The 16,068-nt window shown below is 50.9% G+C and overlaps 1 protein-coding gene and 1 long non-coding RNA gene across 3 annotated transcripts; both read left to right on the top strand.

Annotated features, from left to right (window-relative positions):
• The first annotated feature begins 15 nt into the window (after positions 1-15).
• RFC2 (replication factor C subunit 2) lies at positions 16-15,144 on the top strand. Its single transcript, XM_084764651.1, has 11 exons — positions 16-173; positions 3,995-4,064; positions 5,271-5,312; positions 7,086-7,192; positions 8,365-8,466; positions 8,595-8,695; positions 8,993-9,150; positions 9,685-9,750; positions 10,692-10,772; positions 12,809-12,922; positions 13,797-15,144. The coding sequence occupies exons 1-11, from the start codon at positions 67-69 to the stop codon at positions 13,905-13,907; spliced, it is 1,059 nt and encodes a 352-aa protein (XP_084620777.1). The 5' UTR covers positions 16-66; the 3' UTR covers positions 13,908-15,144.
• LOC311587631 lies at positions 5,319-6,702 on the top strand. Of its 2 annotated transcripts, none has more exons than XR_014775919.1 (2): positions 5,319-5,536; positions 5,726-6,702. It is a non-coding gene; the product is annotated as an uncharacterized lncRNA (long non-coding RNA). The 2 variants fall into 2 exon arrangements; XR_014775920.1 differs by having other exon boundaries at positions 5,319-5,622.
• Positions 15,145-16,068: the final 924 nt, after the last annotated feature.

Below are 16,068 nucleotides of genomic sequence, written 5' to 3'. Positions count from 1 at the left end.
AGGCCCACACTTCCGTGAAAGCGTCACGGGGCGGAGCTTCGGGTGGCGGGAAGAGCAGGCGCCGGAATGGAGGTCCAGGAGAGTGGCAGTGGCGCGGCCATGAGCGGGGCTCACGAGCCTTCGCCTGTCCCCAGCAAGACCGCGGGCGGCGCCAGCCACTACGAGCTGCCGTGGTGAGCGCGCGACCATAATAACGCGCGCGTAGAGGTGATGGCGAGTGAGGGCGGGCCGAGAGCTCCAGGGACCCGGTTTCGGGCTGGGTCTGGGGGGACACCGAACGTGCAGATGTCCCCAGAAGGGCAGATTTTCCTTTCCCTTTTTCTTTTTGAAGTCGGGTTTCTGTTTTTCTTCGCTTTCTTTTTTGAAACAGTGTATTGTATAACCCTGGGCGGTCTCGAATTCAGTATGTAACAGAGGATAACTTTGAACTTGATCCTTCTGCCTCCCCTCGGAGGATGACAGGCATGCATTACTAACACGATGCATGCTGGGCATGGAACACAAAGCTTCGTGTATGCTAAACAAGCATTCTGCGGACTGAGTCCAGTTCACAGCCCTGGATTTCACTGTGCATCCCAAGCTGGTCTTGGACTTTGAGCAGTGAGCCTGCCTCAGCTTCCCGAGAGCTAGAATGACAGGTGTGCGCCACCAGGCCAAGGTAGAGGTTTTTATTTATGGAAACTGAAGACTAGGTGTGTCTCGGAGTTACCTGTCACTTAGCAATGCAGTGCAATGCTAATGGCCACTTACTCTTTTTTGTTATTTATTTAAAATCTCATCTGAAATAAATCAGCTTCAGCGGGGCCGTGGTGGTGCATGCCTTTAATGCCAACATTAAGTCAGAGTTTGAGGCCAGTCAGACACAGAGAAACCCTGTTTCAAACACATAGACACACACACCAGTTTCACATTTTTATTTATCTTAAGACAGGTCTTACTACCTTAAGCTAGCTGTGAACTTTCTATATATAGCCAAGATGACCTTAAATTCTAACCCTACTGTCTCTTCCACTTATGTACAGGTGTGCATCACTATTTCTAGTCTTATTTGGGGGTGGGGGTGGGGGCTGGAAATTGATTCCAGGCATTTGTACAAAAGCACACTCTATCACAGAGGTACCCCAGTACCAGGCTTTCTTTATCAAATGTAAGGTCTGTGGCACCAGACAGCAGAGAGGTTCCTTAGTTCACTGAAGGATCTGGGCCGACCGGAGCAGTGGCTCTCAACCGCCCTAATGCGACTCTTTTGCACCTGTAATTTTGCTGCTGTTATGAACTGTCATGTCAGTATCTGTGTTTACCTGTGGTCTTAGGCAACCCCTGTTAAAGGGGTGGTCCAATGTTCGCCAAGGGGTTGCCACGCACAGGTTGAGAACCACTGATCTAGAATAATATTAGGAAAAATATTAAGGAAGCTGGAAATACTAGTCAGTGGCACAACACTTGCCTGGCATGCTCAGGGCCTAGAGCTCCATCCCCAGCGCTCAGGAGTGGGGAGTGGGGCCAGGGGAGGACCCAGGATGTTGCCTGGTAGCCACAGAAATAAGTACAAAGAAAATGGGTATCCACTTGGAATAGCATATAGATCATCTTTAGCTACATAGTGAGTTTCAGGCCAGCCTGGCTATATGAGTCCTTGTCTCCAAAAATGTCCGTGTGAGATGGCTCAAAGCATCAGAGAGTGCTTGTAGCCTGAATTTCATCCCTGGATCCTACATGTTGGAAGGAGAGAAGCAACTCCCAGAGTTGTTCTCTGACCCCCACACCCGTGCTGTGGCACACAAAAGTAATATGTTTAAAGAAAACAAACATAAAGTGCTCGTGAGGCAGGTGTTGGTGGATTTCTGAGGTCAGTGCCAGCCTGGCTTACATAGGGAGTTCCAGATTGGCAAGGGTGAAGCCCTGCCTCCAAAAATAGAGAAAGGAGGAGAAGACTAATGAAGAGCAAACGCCTGATGGTCAGATTGTGGTAAATCTACTACCACAGAGCTGGGAAAGGTAGAAGGCAGAACCTAGTGGTCAGGAGGCTGGGATAGAAGGGTCATGAGTTCCAGGCCATCTGGAGATGTGGCCCAGTTGATAAGCTGCTCCCTGCCACTCAGAAAACCCACATTTCCATCCGCAGCACTGCGCAAGCTGGTTACAGTGATATGTGCCTCTATCCCTAGAACTGGGGGATGGGGAGATCAAGGCCATCCTTTGTCACATAGTGAGTTCCAGGCTAGCCTGGGCTACAGGAGACCCTCTCTATAAGTAAATAGATTTCAAGCGGGCACAAGTGTTTTTGGTTTTGTTTTTAATGTATTTTATGTCTGTGGGTGTATTCAGTGCCCTCAGGTGGAGAAGGCCTTGGATCCCCTGAAACTGGGGTCAGTAGATGGTTGTGAGCTGCCATGTGGGTGCTAGGAATTGAACCTGGGTCTTCTGGAAGAGCCACCGGTGCTCTTAAACACTGAGCCACCTCTCCAGCCCTGAGGGAACAATAATATTCACTTCAAAATTGCTTAAGAACTGCCCACACAGGCGTCAAGGTCATAGGCCAGAACTATACTAGAAAGAGACAAGAGTCAGCGTGCTGGTGCAGTAGCAGAGTCTGGCACAACAGACTCCCTGGAGATGCAGCACTTACATCATTTGGTATAGCATAAGTGGGGATACACCTGGTTTATCACCTGGTACCTGCCAGGCCCTGCAAATGGTTGTCACCTGTGCATGACCCTTTTATAGTTGTGTGTGTGTCCATCCGTCTGTCCGTGTGGACAGGCAAAGAGCCAATTCATAGCAAATGTTCTGTTACCTTTTTTCATTTAAAGCCTTTTCTTTTTGCATTTCCTGGGGGCCCCTGCCATGAACAACCTCTCCTATTGTTTGGGTCCCAGGGATTGAACTCAGGTGGTCAGGGCTGTCAGGAAGCACCCTTAACCACTGAGCCATCTTGCTCCTCTTTTGGTTTTGGTCTTTTGAGATTCATTTTATTTTGTGTTCTCTCTTGTGTACATATGGGCACTGTGTGCATGCAGACATGAAGAGGCCAGGAGAGGGGCTTGGAATTCCTTGGAATTAAAAGTCCCAGGAGGTTGTGAGCCATTGTGTGGATGTTAGACCTTGAACCTGGTCTTCTGCAGCAGCAAGCCATCTTGTTTTTGTTTTTGTTTTGAGACAGAGTTTCTCTGTTGTAGCCCTGGCTGTCCTGGACTCGCTTTGTAGACCAGGCTGGCCTTGAATTCACAGATATTCACCACCTCTACCTGCCAGAGTGCTGGGATAAAGTGTGCGTGACCTTGCCTGGCTGCAGCAAGCCATCTTAACCCTGAGTCATCTCTATAGCCGTTGCTGTTATTACTGTTGTTGCTGTTGTTATTGTTAAGCTTATTCAGAGTTTAGCCCAGACTAGCCTTGTACTTGTTATGTAGTCAAGGATAACCTTGAGCTTCTGAACCTCCTACCTCCACCCCCAGGATTCCTGGGATTGCAGTTTCTGCCACTACTGTACATTGGTGTTTTCCTGCATATATGTCTGTGTGAAGGTGCATCCCCAGGAGCTGGAATCACAAAGAGCTGTGAATTGCCATGTGGGTGCAGACCAGAGAATTGAACCCTGGACCTAATATGGAAGAGCAGCCAGTGTTCTCAAACCACTGAGCCATCTCTCCAGCCCATGGCTATTTCTTTATTTTGTAGATGTATGTGCTATACATAACGAGTCCCATGTATTCATGTGAGGGAAATCCACTCTTTTCTTCCACCGTCTTGCTTCTAAGGATTGAACTAAGGCAGACTGGCTTTGCCTTCAGTGCCTTTACATGCCAAGCCATCTTGCTAGTTTCTTATTTCTTTGTCTTTGAGGTGGTTTGTGTATGTGGCAGGGGCCCCCGTGTTGGCATTACAGGCAACATAGTCCCATCCTGCTAGAATGTGCAGGGTTGCCCTTTCTGCCCTGTTTTCTGGGTACTCAGAGGATAGCCATGTCAATATTTGCTTTTTCCTCAAACAGGGTTGAAAAATACAGGCCAGTAAAGCTCAATGAAATAGTGGGAAATGAAGACACTGTGAGCAGGCTGGAGGTAAGGGACTCTGCAATCCCCTTGACGTTATGCTGCAGATCTGATAAGCTTGTGGTGATTGGAGCAAGATGGCTGAGATAGTGAAGGAGAGGCTGTGCCACCTATTCCTCGATGAGGTGACAAAGTACCTGGAAAACAGAACGGAAGCAAAGAAGAGTTGCTTTGGCTTTGGCTCACAGTCTGAGGGCACACAGTCCATCATGGTGGGGGAGGCCCGGGAGGAGCAGCATGAGGCAGCTGCTCACATTGCATCCATAGTCAGGAAGAAGAGAGAGAGAGAGATGAATGCTGCTGCTCACTTAGCTCGATTTCTCCATTTCATTGAGTCCAGGACCCCAGCCGGTACCAGCCATATTTTGGGTGGGTCTTCCTACCTCAGTGGAGATCCGGTTTGGTTCTCTTCTGCTACACAGTGGGGCCTGATAATGGATGAGTGAACTTGGCTTGTTAACCTTTGCAAGTGCCTTTATCTGCTGAGCCATCTTGTTGACCTCTGTTTTGTTGTTGTTGTTGTTGCTTACTTTTGGGTTTTTTTGTTTGCTTGTTTTTTGTTTTTTTAATTATTGCATAGACAGTGTTCTGCCTGCATGTACATCTTCAGGCCAGAAGAGGGCACCAAATCTCATTATAGATGGTTGTGAGCCACCATGAGGTTGCTGGGAATTGAACTCAAGACCTTTGGAAGAGCAGACAGTGCTCTTAACCTCTGAGCTATCTCTGGAGCCTCACTTGCTTGCTTTTTTGAGACAGGATCTCAATGTGTAGTCCTAGCTGGCCTGGAACTTGCTATGTAGCCCAGGCTGACTTCTAACTCACAGAGATCTACCTGCCTTTGCTTCCCAAGTGTAGGATTAAAGGCTTGAGCTACCTCACCCTGGAGATATATATATATTTTTTTTGTTTGTTTGTTTGTTTGTTTTGTTTTTGGAGACAGGGTTTCTCTGTGTAGCCTTGGCTGTCTTGGATTCACTTTGTAGACCAGGCTGGCCTCAAACTCACAGTGACCCACCCACCTGCCTCTACCTCCCAAGTGCTGGGATTAAAAGATTGCACCACGACGCCCGGCCTTAATGTATTTGTTTTGAGACAGGGTTCTGACATGTAGTCTAAAGTGGCATGAGTTCCTGATCTTCCTGTTTAAACCTCTTCAGTGCTGAAAGTAGGAGCGTGCACAACTACACCTAACTTAATGAACATTTTACTCAGGTCTTTGCAAAAGAAGGCAATGTGCCCAATATCATCATCGCTGTGAGTACTTGGGACTGGTCCTCTGGGTATCTTGCATTCCCTGGGGAGGCCCATAGGTCCCTGGCTGGGTTGTTGGGGAGTCAGGGGATCATTGCTATCAGTGGGGAATTGTGGGAATGCAAGATCAACATTAAAATCAGTTGCTTAATTTGTATGTGTATGGCTGTTGTGTCTGCATCTGTGTGTGCACCTTAGGCATGCCTGGTGCCCTGGAGGGTGGGGTAGTGGTGGTGAGTGTGTGTGTGTGTGTGTGTGTGTGTGTGTGTGTGTGTGTACCTTAGGTATGCCTGGTGCCCTGGAGGGTGGGGTGGTGGTGGTGAGTGTGTGTGTGTGTGTGTGTGTGTGTGTGTGTGTGTGTGTGTGTGCACCTTAGGTGTGCCTGGTGCCCTGGAGGGTGGGGTGGTGGTGGTGAGTGTGTGTGTGTGTGTGTGTGTGTGTGTGTGTGTACCTTAGGTGTGCCTGGTGCCCTGGAGGGTGGGGTGGTGGTGACTGTGTGTGTGTGTGTGTGTGTGTGTGTGCCTTAGGTGTACCTGGTGCCCTGGAGGGTGGGGTGGTGGTGACTGTGTGTGTGTGTGTGTGTGTGTGTGTGTGTGTGTGTGTGTGTATGTGTGTGTGTGTACCTTAGGCGTGCCTGGTGCCCTAGAGGGTGGGGTAGTGGTGACTGTGTGTGTGTGTGTGTGTGTGTGTGTGTGTGTGTGTGTGTGTACCTTAGGTGTGCCTGGTGCCCTGGAGGGGTGGTGGTGACTGTGTGTGTGTGTGTGTGTGTGTGTGTGTGTGTGTGTGTGTGTGTGTGTACCTTAGGTATGCCTGGTGCCCTGGAGGGTGGGGTAGTGGTGGTGACTGTGTGTGTGTGTGTGTGTGTGTGTGTGTGTGTGTGTGTACCTTAGGCATGCCTGGTGCCCTGGAGGGTGGGGTGGTGGTGACTGTGTGTGTGTGTGTGTGTGTGTGTGTGTGTGTGTGTGTACCTTAGGCATGCCTGGTGCCCTGGAGGGTGGGGTAGTGGTGGTGACTGTGTGTGTGTGTGTGTGTGTGTGTGTGTGTGTGTGTGTGTGTACCTTAGGCATGCCTGGTGCCCTGGAGGGTGGGGTGGTGGTGACTGTGTGTGTGTGTGTGTGTGTGTGTGTGTGTACCTTAGGCATGCCTGGTGCCCTGGAGGGTGGGGTAGTGGTGGTGACTGTGTGTGTGTGTGTGTGTGTGTGTGTGTGTGTGTGTGTGTGTGTACCTTAGGCATGCCTGGTGCCCTGGAGGGTGGGGTAGTGGTGGTGACTGTGTGTGTGTGTGTGTGTGTGTGTGTGTGTGTGTGTGTGTGTGTGTACCTTAGGTGTGCCTGGGGCCCTGGAGGGTGGGGTGGTGGTGACTGTGTGTGTGTGTGTGTGTGTGTGTGTGTGTGTGTGTGTACCTTAGGTGTGCCTGGTGCCCTGGAGGGTGGGGTGATGGTGACTCTGTGTGTGTGTGTGTGTGTGTGTGTGTGTGTGTGTGTGTGTGTGTACCTTAGGTGTGCCTGGTGCCCTGGAGGGTGGGGTGATGGTGACTGTGTGTGTGTGTGTGTGTGTGTGTGTGTGTGTGTGTGTGTGTGTATGTACCTTAGGCGTGCCTGGTGCCCTGGAGGGTGGGGTGGTGGTGATGGATCCCCTGGAGTTACCTACAGTTTGGGGCACGGGGAATGGAACCCAGGTCCTCTGCACAAACAGCCAGTGCTCTTACCTGCTGAGCTGTCTCTCCAGCCTCTGGGTCCTTCTTTCGTGAAGCAATTAGGGGAGCTCTTGCCCACAGGGTCCCCCAGGAACCGGCAAAACGACCAGCATCCTCTGCTTGGCGAGAGCGCTGCTGGGCCCGGCCCTGAAGGATGCGGTTCTGGAGCTCAATGCATCAAATGACAGGTACATTGGGAGGGAAGGCGGAGGCCTCCTGCTGTGCCTGAGTGGAGGAGGTCTGCCTAGGTCTAGCTTGTGCCTGGCACTTGCTTCACTGGCCCCACATTTAACAGGGGACTCGTTGCCTGGTCCAAGTGTCTGAGGAGCACCTACAGAGTCCCTTGTTTTGACGAAAATGTCCCAAAGTAGGGGCTAGAGAGGTGGCTTAGTGGTTAAGAACAGTGACTGCGCTTCTAGAGGTCTTGGGTTCAGTTCCCAGCAACCACATGGCAACTCACAACTCCACCTGCGTCTGCCGGCTGAGTGCTGGGATTAAAGGCGTGCACCACCATGCTCAGCTGAAACCGCTTTGGCCATGTTACTATGTTCGTGGTATTGTGCAACAGCTTTTTGCACTTACAAAACTGAAACTGCCTTCAAGCGCTCCTCAATTCCCTTCTGTACCCCGGCAGCCACAGCACACCTTCTGCTCTGCGTGTCTGACTGTTAGCTCATGTCCCAAGCTAAAATAAGGCCCTGGAGCCCTCAGGGGTGTGAGGAGGATTTCCCAGCCCCCTGTGAGCTGTGAGCTGTGTGGGAGAAGGAGGCGGGTGGATTCAGAGTTCCAGGTCCACCCAGATGCCATGTGAAGATCCTCTCTCAAAACAGGCTGGGTGTGGTGGTGCACGCCTTTGATCCCAGCACTCGGGAGACAAAAGCAGGCATATCTCTGAGTTTGAGGCCAGCCTGGTCTACAGAGCAAGTTCCAGGATAGCCAAGGCGCCACAGAGAAACCCTGTCTTGAAAAAGAACATGCTGCTCTTGCAGAGTCCCAGGATTCCTTTTCGTGCAGCTTGCAACTGCATGGGGGTTCTGGCACCTTCTGGCCTCTACAGGCCCCCTCAGCCCCTGCACATGCTGTGCATCTACAAAGACACATAGGGCCACCAAGATGGCTCAGTGGATAAACACCCTTGCTGTGCAAGCCTGAGAGCCCCGGTTCAGCCCGTAGAACTCAAAGTGGAAGGGGAACTGAGTCTTGAAACTTCTTCTGACCTACACACGCACACTCACACGCGCACTCACTCACACGCACACTCACTCACACGAGCACTCACACTCTCTCTCCCCCACCCTCACCCCTCCCCATGACAATAAAAAGTTCTTGGTTTGTGATACATGCATTCCTTGTGTTTCAGGGGCATTGACGTGGTGAGGAATAAAATCAAAATGTTCGCCCAGCAGAAAGTCACCCTTCCCAAGGGCCGACATAAGATCATCATTCTGGATGAAGCAGACAGGTGTGTTTCCCCAAGTAGCCCAGGCTAGCCTAAGGTTTCCAGTCCTCCATCCCAGAACACCAGGTCACCCAGAACACAAGGGTCATGAGCTTGACCTGGCACCCACCTCTCTCTTATGCTTGCGTCAGCATGACGGACGGTGCCCAGCAGGCCCTCAGGAGAACCATGGAAATCTACTCCAAGACGACCCGCTTCGCTCTGGCTTGTAACGCTTCAGACAAAATCATAGGTGAGCGGGCAACCTGGGCAGCGGCATCTAGTAAGGCTCCTTTTTATTTCTTTACTTTTTTGTTTGTTCGTTTTTGGTTTTTCCAGACAGGGTTTCTCTGTGTAGCCTTGGCTGTCCTGGACTCACTTTGTAGACCAGGCTGGCCTCAAACGCACAGCGATCCGCCTGCCTCTGCCTCCCAAGTGCTGGGATTAAAGGCGTGCGCCACCACGCCCGGCTTTCATCTAGTTCTTATCTGGTGGTTTGGCACTGGGCTCAGCCTTGCCCGGGAGCCCTCACTCTGCTGTCTCCCTCCAGAGCCCATCCAGTCCCGCTGTGCAGTACTCCGCTACACCAAGCTCACTGATGCTCAGGTCCTCACCAGGCTCATGAATGTCATTGAGAAGGAAAAAGTGCCGTACACAGATGATGGCCTGGAGGCCATTATTTTCACAGCCCAGGGGGACATGCGCCAGGTTGGTGGGTGACTGTTACTGACTGTTGGGATTCCTGTGGCTGCGATGAAACACCATGACCAAAAAACAAGTTGGGGAGGAAAGGGTTATCCAGTTTACTCTTTCACACCACTGTTCATCACCAAAGGAAGTCAGGGCAGGAGCTGGTGCAGAGGCCATGGAGGAATGCTGCTTACTGGCTTGCTCCTCATGGCTTGCTCAGCCTGCTTTCTTATAGCACCCAGGACCACCAGCCCAGGGATGACACCACCCACCATGGGCTGCCCCCCCCCCATTGATCACTAATGGAGAAAATACATCTTATGGAGGTGTTTTCCAAGCTGAGGTTCCCTCAGTTCAGATGACATGTGACTAGCCAGCACAACTGCCCTTACAAATTGAGATTGGGGAATGACTATTGTACCAAGTCTGGCTAAGATGAAGATGGAAGACCCAGCACCCTGCAGGGTGTGAGCTGCTGGAGGGTGGGCATAGGGTCTCTGATAGGACAGGGGAAGACATCGTAGCCACCCTGGATATGTTCCTTGTCTCCAGGCCCTGAACAACTTGCAGTCCACCTTCTCAGGATTTGGCTACATCAACAGCGAGAATGTATTCAAGGTACCAGGGCTGGGAGAGGGCTGGTCTGCAGCACAGTGGACCTGCACAACCATTGGGCGGAAATAGGGCTGGGCGTGGTGCTCCACACCTGTGATCCCAGCATTTGGGAGGCTGCAGCAAAAGAATGGAAAGTTCTAGACTAGCTTCAGCCACAGAGTAACACCTACCTCAAAAAGAAGGGAAGGCAGGCCTGGGCGTGTGTATCTAATTTATAGTGTGTTTGCCTGGGTTAATACCCAGCACCATGTGAACCAGGCATGCCCACCTGTGGTACCAGCCGTCAGGAGGCTCTAAGGAAGGAGGACAAAGGTGACAGGTGCTCAGCTCTGTGAGGTGGGCTCCAGACAGTGTTCGGTCCTTGCCTCTTGTTTTTTCTACCATAGCTTTGTCTCCCTCATCACCTCCCTGCAGAGATGCTCTCACCCTCTCCTGTGCAAAGGGCTGGCCTCTGCTGGCTGGTCTGAAGTGACTTGTTCTCCCTGAGCCTCTCTCCAACCTTTTTTCTTTTCTTTTTGAGCCAGATTCTGTAGCCCAGACCATGTACCCGAGCTGGCCTTGAACTTCTGACCCTACTGCTGGAATCACAAGCGTGTGTCACCATCACCAGCTTATTCATCTATTTTAGAGACAGGTCTCAATGTGTGGCCCAGACTGGGCTTGAATTTGAGGTCCTCCTGAGTTTTGAGGTCACAGGCACATGCCACCATGCCTAAAACTGTGCCTTTGATGCCACCCAAGCAGAGAGTCTTTGGGGGCCTTTGGTTGCTTTATGGCTCATTCATTTTGGATATCAACAATTTAACCTCATCAGGAGCTGTCATATTTGGGGGTATCTTTGGTAATCAGAAGGGTGTCCCTAAATCCCATTCCAGTTGCTGGAGACTTGGTGAAAACTAGTCTGTGGGGATCCATGATGCTGTGTCTCCTGCTCGTTCTCTTAGGTCTGTGACGAGCCCCACCCCCTGCTGGTGAAGGAGATGCTCCAGCACTGCGTGGATGCCAACATCGATGAGGCCTACAAGGTGGGCCCCTGTCTCCCGTTTCCATGGTGCCTGTGTCTCTTGAGCTATTGCCAGGAGCCCATGGGGGCTCCAGGCCTCTGTGTCACTGCCCTTAACCCTTAGAATCACTCTCAGCTTCGGGTGAACTTTCCTTACTTTGCTCGTCCCTCAGCCAGAACCCTGACAGAAGCAGCTCAGCAGAGGCCGCCACAGTGGGACTCAGGTGGAGAGGGAGCTACCTGGCACAGCAGGAAGCATGCAGAGCTCATGGTGGCTGGAGCATGGCTAAGACATCGTACACCTTTTTATTTTTTTATTTTTTTATTTTTTTATTTTTTTTTAATGTGTATGAGTGTTTTGCCTGCATGTAGTCTGTGTGCATGTGTCTGATGGCCATGGAGTCCAGCAAAGGGCATTGGGCCCCTAAGACCAGAGATAAAGTTGTGAACTGCCATGTGGGTGCTGGGAATTGAGCCCGGGACCTAGAAAAACAGCCAGTGCTCTTAACCACGGAGCCATCTCTCCAGCCCCCATAAGATGCCTCACATCTTGATTGATCAGAAGCCTAGCTACAGAAGCTCCACCTCCTAAATGCCACTCCCTCCCAGAACAGCGCCACCCTCAGGGCACCAAGCGGTATTTCACAAACCATGAAACTGATTCACAGGGGCTGGTTCCCTGCCCCAAGCCACACTGCAAGTGGCAGACCTGGATGGAAGCCAGCGTCATGGCCTACTGGAGTTACATCCTCCACAAGAGGCTTCTCCGCCTGAGAGCCTCTCCAGTGATGTCACATTGTCCTGGATAGGGGAACATGTCACATCCTGCTCTGTCTTCCTGAGAATCATGTTGAGGGCCAACCGGGAACCCAGCAGTCCTTTTTTTCTGGAAGAGGAGGGGTCAGGAAGGGTCTAGTGTGTGTGGTTGGGGGTAGGGGGAGGCTGGTTCCCTGAGCAGCCGCCAGTGGGTTTGGATGACTAGTGCCAGGGGTGTGATTGCAGACCCTTTATCTGATCACAGGTTTATCAGTCCCAGTGTCTTAGTCAAGGTTTCTGTTGCTGTGACAAACTACCATGACCAAAAAGCACGTTTCGGGGCGGGGGTGGGTGTTATTTAGCTTATACTTCTGTATTGTTGCTCATAATTGAAGGCAGTCAGGGCAAGAACTCACACAGGACAGGAACCTGGAGGCAGGAGCTGATGCGGAGGCCATGGAGGGGTGCTGCTTACTGGCTTGCTCTGCCTGGTTCGTATAGCACACAAGACCACCAGCCCAGGAATGGCATGCTCACCCCGGACTAGGCCCTCCCCACTGATCACTAATTGAGAAAATGCTGTAAAGCTGGAGCTTATGGAGGCATTTCCTCAACTGAGGCTCCTTCCTGTCTGATGACTCTAGCTGTGTCAAGTTGGCACACAAAAGCAGCCAGTACACTCAGTCAACCAGGGTCAGGGCAAGGTTGGACTAAATGAGAAATGGTAGGCAAGCAGGGGACTGCAGTGGAGGCAGAGGCTGGTTCCTGAGGGAAGAATACAGCTGAGCCTGACCGCTGAGTAACCCTCTGTCCCTGTCTAACAGTACTGGGGTCCATCCCAAGGTGCCACGGCCCAGTGAGCTATCTCCAGACACAACCCCAGGCTAGGGAAAGTGGGCAGGGAGGGGGAAGGTGGGGGACTAATGAAATCCTGTCCTGCTTTGGTTGTCTGGTCCCATTAGGCAGGGGCCTCTTTCTGCCTGAGGCTGGGGCAGCTAGCTGGTGAGGGCATCCTGGAAGACTCTGGGTAGAGACGCGATCTAGGCAAGATATAGACCATCTGTAGTCAGTGGGGCCTGCTAGAGAAGTGAGCTAAACTACCTGCGGTGATCAGAGGGCTGGGTGACACAAGGCATCCGTGGGGCCCACCCTCTGTAAGGTTCAGGTGACCCTCAAAGCCTCTGGTCGCCTGAACCAGGCCATTACCTGTGGTGTGAAGGCTAGGACCACTGTAGGTCCAACCAACTCCGTCTCCCTGTCCTTGCGGCTCAGTGCTGAGAGCCTGTTGGGTCTTTTGTCTAGATTCTTGCGCACCTGTGGCACCTGGGCTACTCACCAGAAGACGTCATCGGCAACATTTTCCGAGTGTGTAAAACCTTCCCGATGGCCGAATACTTGAAACTGGAGTTCATCAAGGTTAGTCAGAGCTTGGGAAGAGCTTGTGCACTTTGGCCTTTTTTTTTGAGTCCAGTGGCCTTTTTCTTTTTTTCAGTTGGAGGTCTCACAATGTAGTCTGAGCCGGGACTACAGGCGTGTGCCACCATACTACCTTGCACTGGCTTCTCCACTGTGCACAGTGCCTTCTGCATCTGTTGTGACATGTGTCCATGGCCTGGCCCTTATCACTGAGCAGTATTCTGCTGTGTGACTCTGTCATGGTCACTTGTTCTCCAGGAAAGGCATTTGGGTTTCTGGGGCTAAAGCCACTGCACACTGGCACACATGGGCCGCCATGACTGCCAGCCAAGTTCTTGTTCTACTTGGGTGAGTTCCCAGGCGTGAGACCACCGAAGCAGACAAGAGTATGTTTATAAGACTGCCTGGGGCTGGCTCAGCTAGGAGAATGCATGCTTCATACATGGTGGTGGTGCACGCCCTTAATCCTAGCACTTGGGAGGCAGAGGTAGGCGGATCTCTTGAGTTCGAGGTCAGCCTGGTCTACAAACAAAACAGAAAAAAAAGAGCAAAGCAAAAATAGCTGGGTGTCCATGTGCCCGCCATAGTTCAACACTCTGGAGATGGAGGCAGGAGAATCAGAAGCTCAGGCTATCCTTGAGCTTGAAACCAGCCTGGGCGATGTGAGACCCTAGCAAACTGGAAGCTCTGGGCTTGCCCCCTAAGCCTGGGAGCACCCTTCTACAGCACGGCTGAACTTGAGCGGAGCTGGATGCAGCCCCTCCCCCTGCTGCATTGTGAGGTCGGTGTGTCTGTTTGGGACCCGCCACTGGTTAGCTGGAAAGGAACAAAGGGTCCCAGCTTACCCACTTGCTCCCTTCGGTTTACGTTGCAGGAGATTGGATACACTCACATGAAAGTGGCGGAAGGTGTGAACTCCTTGCTGCAGATGGCTGGGCTCCTGGCCAGGCTGTGTCAGAAGACCATGGCTCCGGTGGCCAGTTGAGTTGAGACGTCCTCCATCGAGGAAACTGGGTCCAGCCTTCCAGTCACGGGGTGATGTGCCTCAGACTCTGCTAGAACAAGCTTGCTATAGTTTTGTGTTCTGTGAGAATAGGGTCTCTTGTAGCCCAGACTGACTTTGAACTCCTGCACAGTGGGTGACCTTGAATTTGTAATCCTCCTGCCTCTGCCTGCTGAGTACCGGGGTTGCAGGTGTGTGTCATGCTTGCATCAGGCAGTCCTGGGAATGGAACCTGAGCTTGTGTATGTCAGATGAGCACTCTGCCAGCTAGGCTACAGCCTCACCTGCACACGACTGGGCTCTGGAAGATGTCCACGTTGCTGCCAGTACACCTCTGCTCCTCAGCGTCCAGATTCACCCTCAGCCCCTGGACACGGGGCATGGTGGGGAGGCCTCAGTCTTGGTGTTATTGCTGATGAAGCCTTAGTATGTTTGTCTTACAATGCTTAGTTAATTGCCTGAGGCCCTGGGGAAAGCTAGTGTCTCTACCTATTGGATCCTGATGGTAGAAGGCCCCGGGGGCTGGTGAGACTGCAGCAGGAGAAGGTGGAAGAAGAGAGTTGACTCCACAAAAGGAATGCGCACGCCTCTAATCCCAGCTCTCAGAGGCAGAGGCAGGTGATCGCTGAGCTTAAGGCCAGCTGGTCTGTATAGTGAGTTCCAGGACAGCCAAGGCCAGAGAGACAAACTAAAGAAAGATACCTTCTAGGCACTGCACACATGCATACACAATAATAAATAAAATTATTAAAAAATAAATAAAACTGGATTTACAGGCAAGGGAGAAAAATGCCCAAGTCAAAACAAAGTTAATTTGCCTGACATTTACTGCAGCCTAGGGGAAAACCAAGCACAGATTTAAAAACTTTTATGATGTCTCTATCCACAGCATTTGCAAAAGCAAATCTAGTTTTTTTGTTTTGTTTTGGTTTTTGTTTTTTTCGAGACAGGGTTTCTCTGTGTAGCCTTGGCCATCCTGGACTCACTTTGTAGACTAGGCTGGCCTCGAACTCACAGAGATCCGCCTGCCTCTGCCTCCTGAGTGCTGGGATTAAAGGCGTGCGCCACTACGCCCGGCCTGCAAATCTAGTTTTTAATGTAGCAGCAGCTATTGGTTTTCTGTTTGATAAACTGCTGATTCCTGTGCCTACTGTAAAAAAAAAAAAGATAATAAAAATAAAATAAATAAAATAAATAAATCCTAAGAAATGAAGCCAAACACGGTAACACGCACCATAATTTTAAACATGATTATTAATGTGTATGAGTGATTTTTGTTTTTATTTTTTGTTGTTTTTGGGTTTTTTGTGGGTTTTTGTTTTGTTTTTTGGAGACAGGGTTTCTCTGTGGAGCCCTGGCTGTCCTGGAACTCTCTTTGTAGACCAGGCTGGCCTCGAACTCACAGTGACCCACCTGCCTCTGCCTCCGGAGTGCTGGTATTACAGGCATAGACACGGTGCTCGGCTCTTTGTTTTGTTTCGTTTGTTTGTTTTTAAAGATTGATCTGTTTTGACTTTATGTGTTTTGCCCGCACATAAGCCTGTGCACCCTGTGCATGCAGTGCCAGGGAAGACCAGAAGGGGGTGCTGGGTACCTTGGAAAGGGTGTTACAGAGAGTTGTGCATCTTCATGTGGGTGCTGGGAAGTGAACCTCGGTTCTCTACAAGAACAGCCAGAACTGCTCAGCCATTTCCCCAGCCCCACAAACTTATAATGCCAAGCACTTGATAGGAAGTCCAAGCTAGCCTGGGAAATGTAAGACCCTCTTGTGTCAGTGTCTAACAATTGTGTTCTAGGTGTTTCTTCTAATATAACTTGTGGCAGTCATTTCTTCTCAGACTGAATTTATGATGTCCGAGGAAAGGGGCTAGACAGGAAGTGCACATCCTGCTCCTCTCTGGACCTCGGGGTCATTACTAAGAACCTTGATCTTGTTTGTTTGTTTGTTTGTTTAAAGATTTATTTATTATTATGTAAACAGTGCTCTGTCTGCATGTACACCTGCAGGCCAGAAGAAGGCATCAGATCACATTATAGATGGTTCTGAACTACCATGTGGTTGCTGGGAATTGAACTCAGGACCTCTGGAGGTGCAGTCAGTACCCTTAACCTCTGAGCCATCTCTCCAGCCCTGTTTTTTTTT

The sequence above is a fragment of the Acomys minous genome (genome assembly GCF_964271855.1).
Source record: "Acomys minous genome assembly, chromosome: 16".
In the NCBI taxonomy this organism is placed as follows: Eukaryota; Metazoa; Chordata; class Mammalia; order Rodentia; family Muridae; genus Acomys; species Acomys minous.
The sequence above is the reverse complement of the archived record's forward strand: the minus strand, read 5'-3'. Positions and strand labels throughout refer to the sequence as shown.

Coding starts and splice junctions, on each gene's coding strand:
- RFC2 (XM_084764651.1), top strand. CDS start 67: ATGGAGGTCCAGGAGAGTGGCAGTGGCGCGGCCATGAGCGGGGCTCAC. Junction 9,151..9,684: donor CCCAGGGGGACATGCGCCAG/GTTGGTGGGTGA, acceptor CCTTGTCTCCAG/GCCCTGAACAACTTGCAGTC. Junction 12,923..13,796: donor TGAAACTGGAGTTCATCAAG/GTTAGTCAGAGC, acceptor TTTACGTTGCAG/GAGATTGGATACACTCACAT.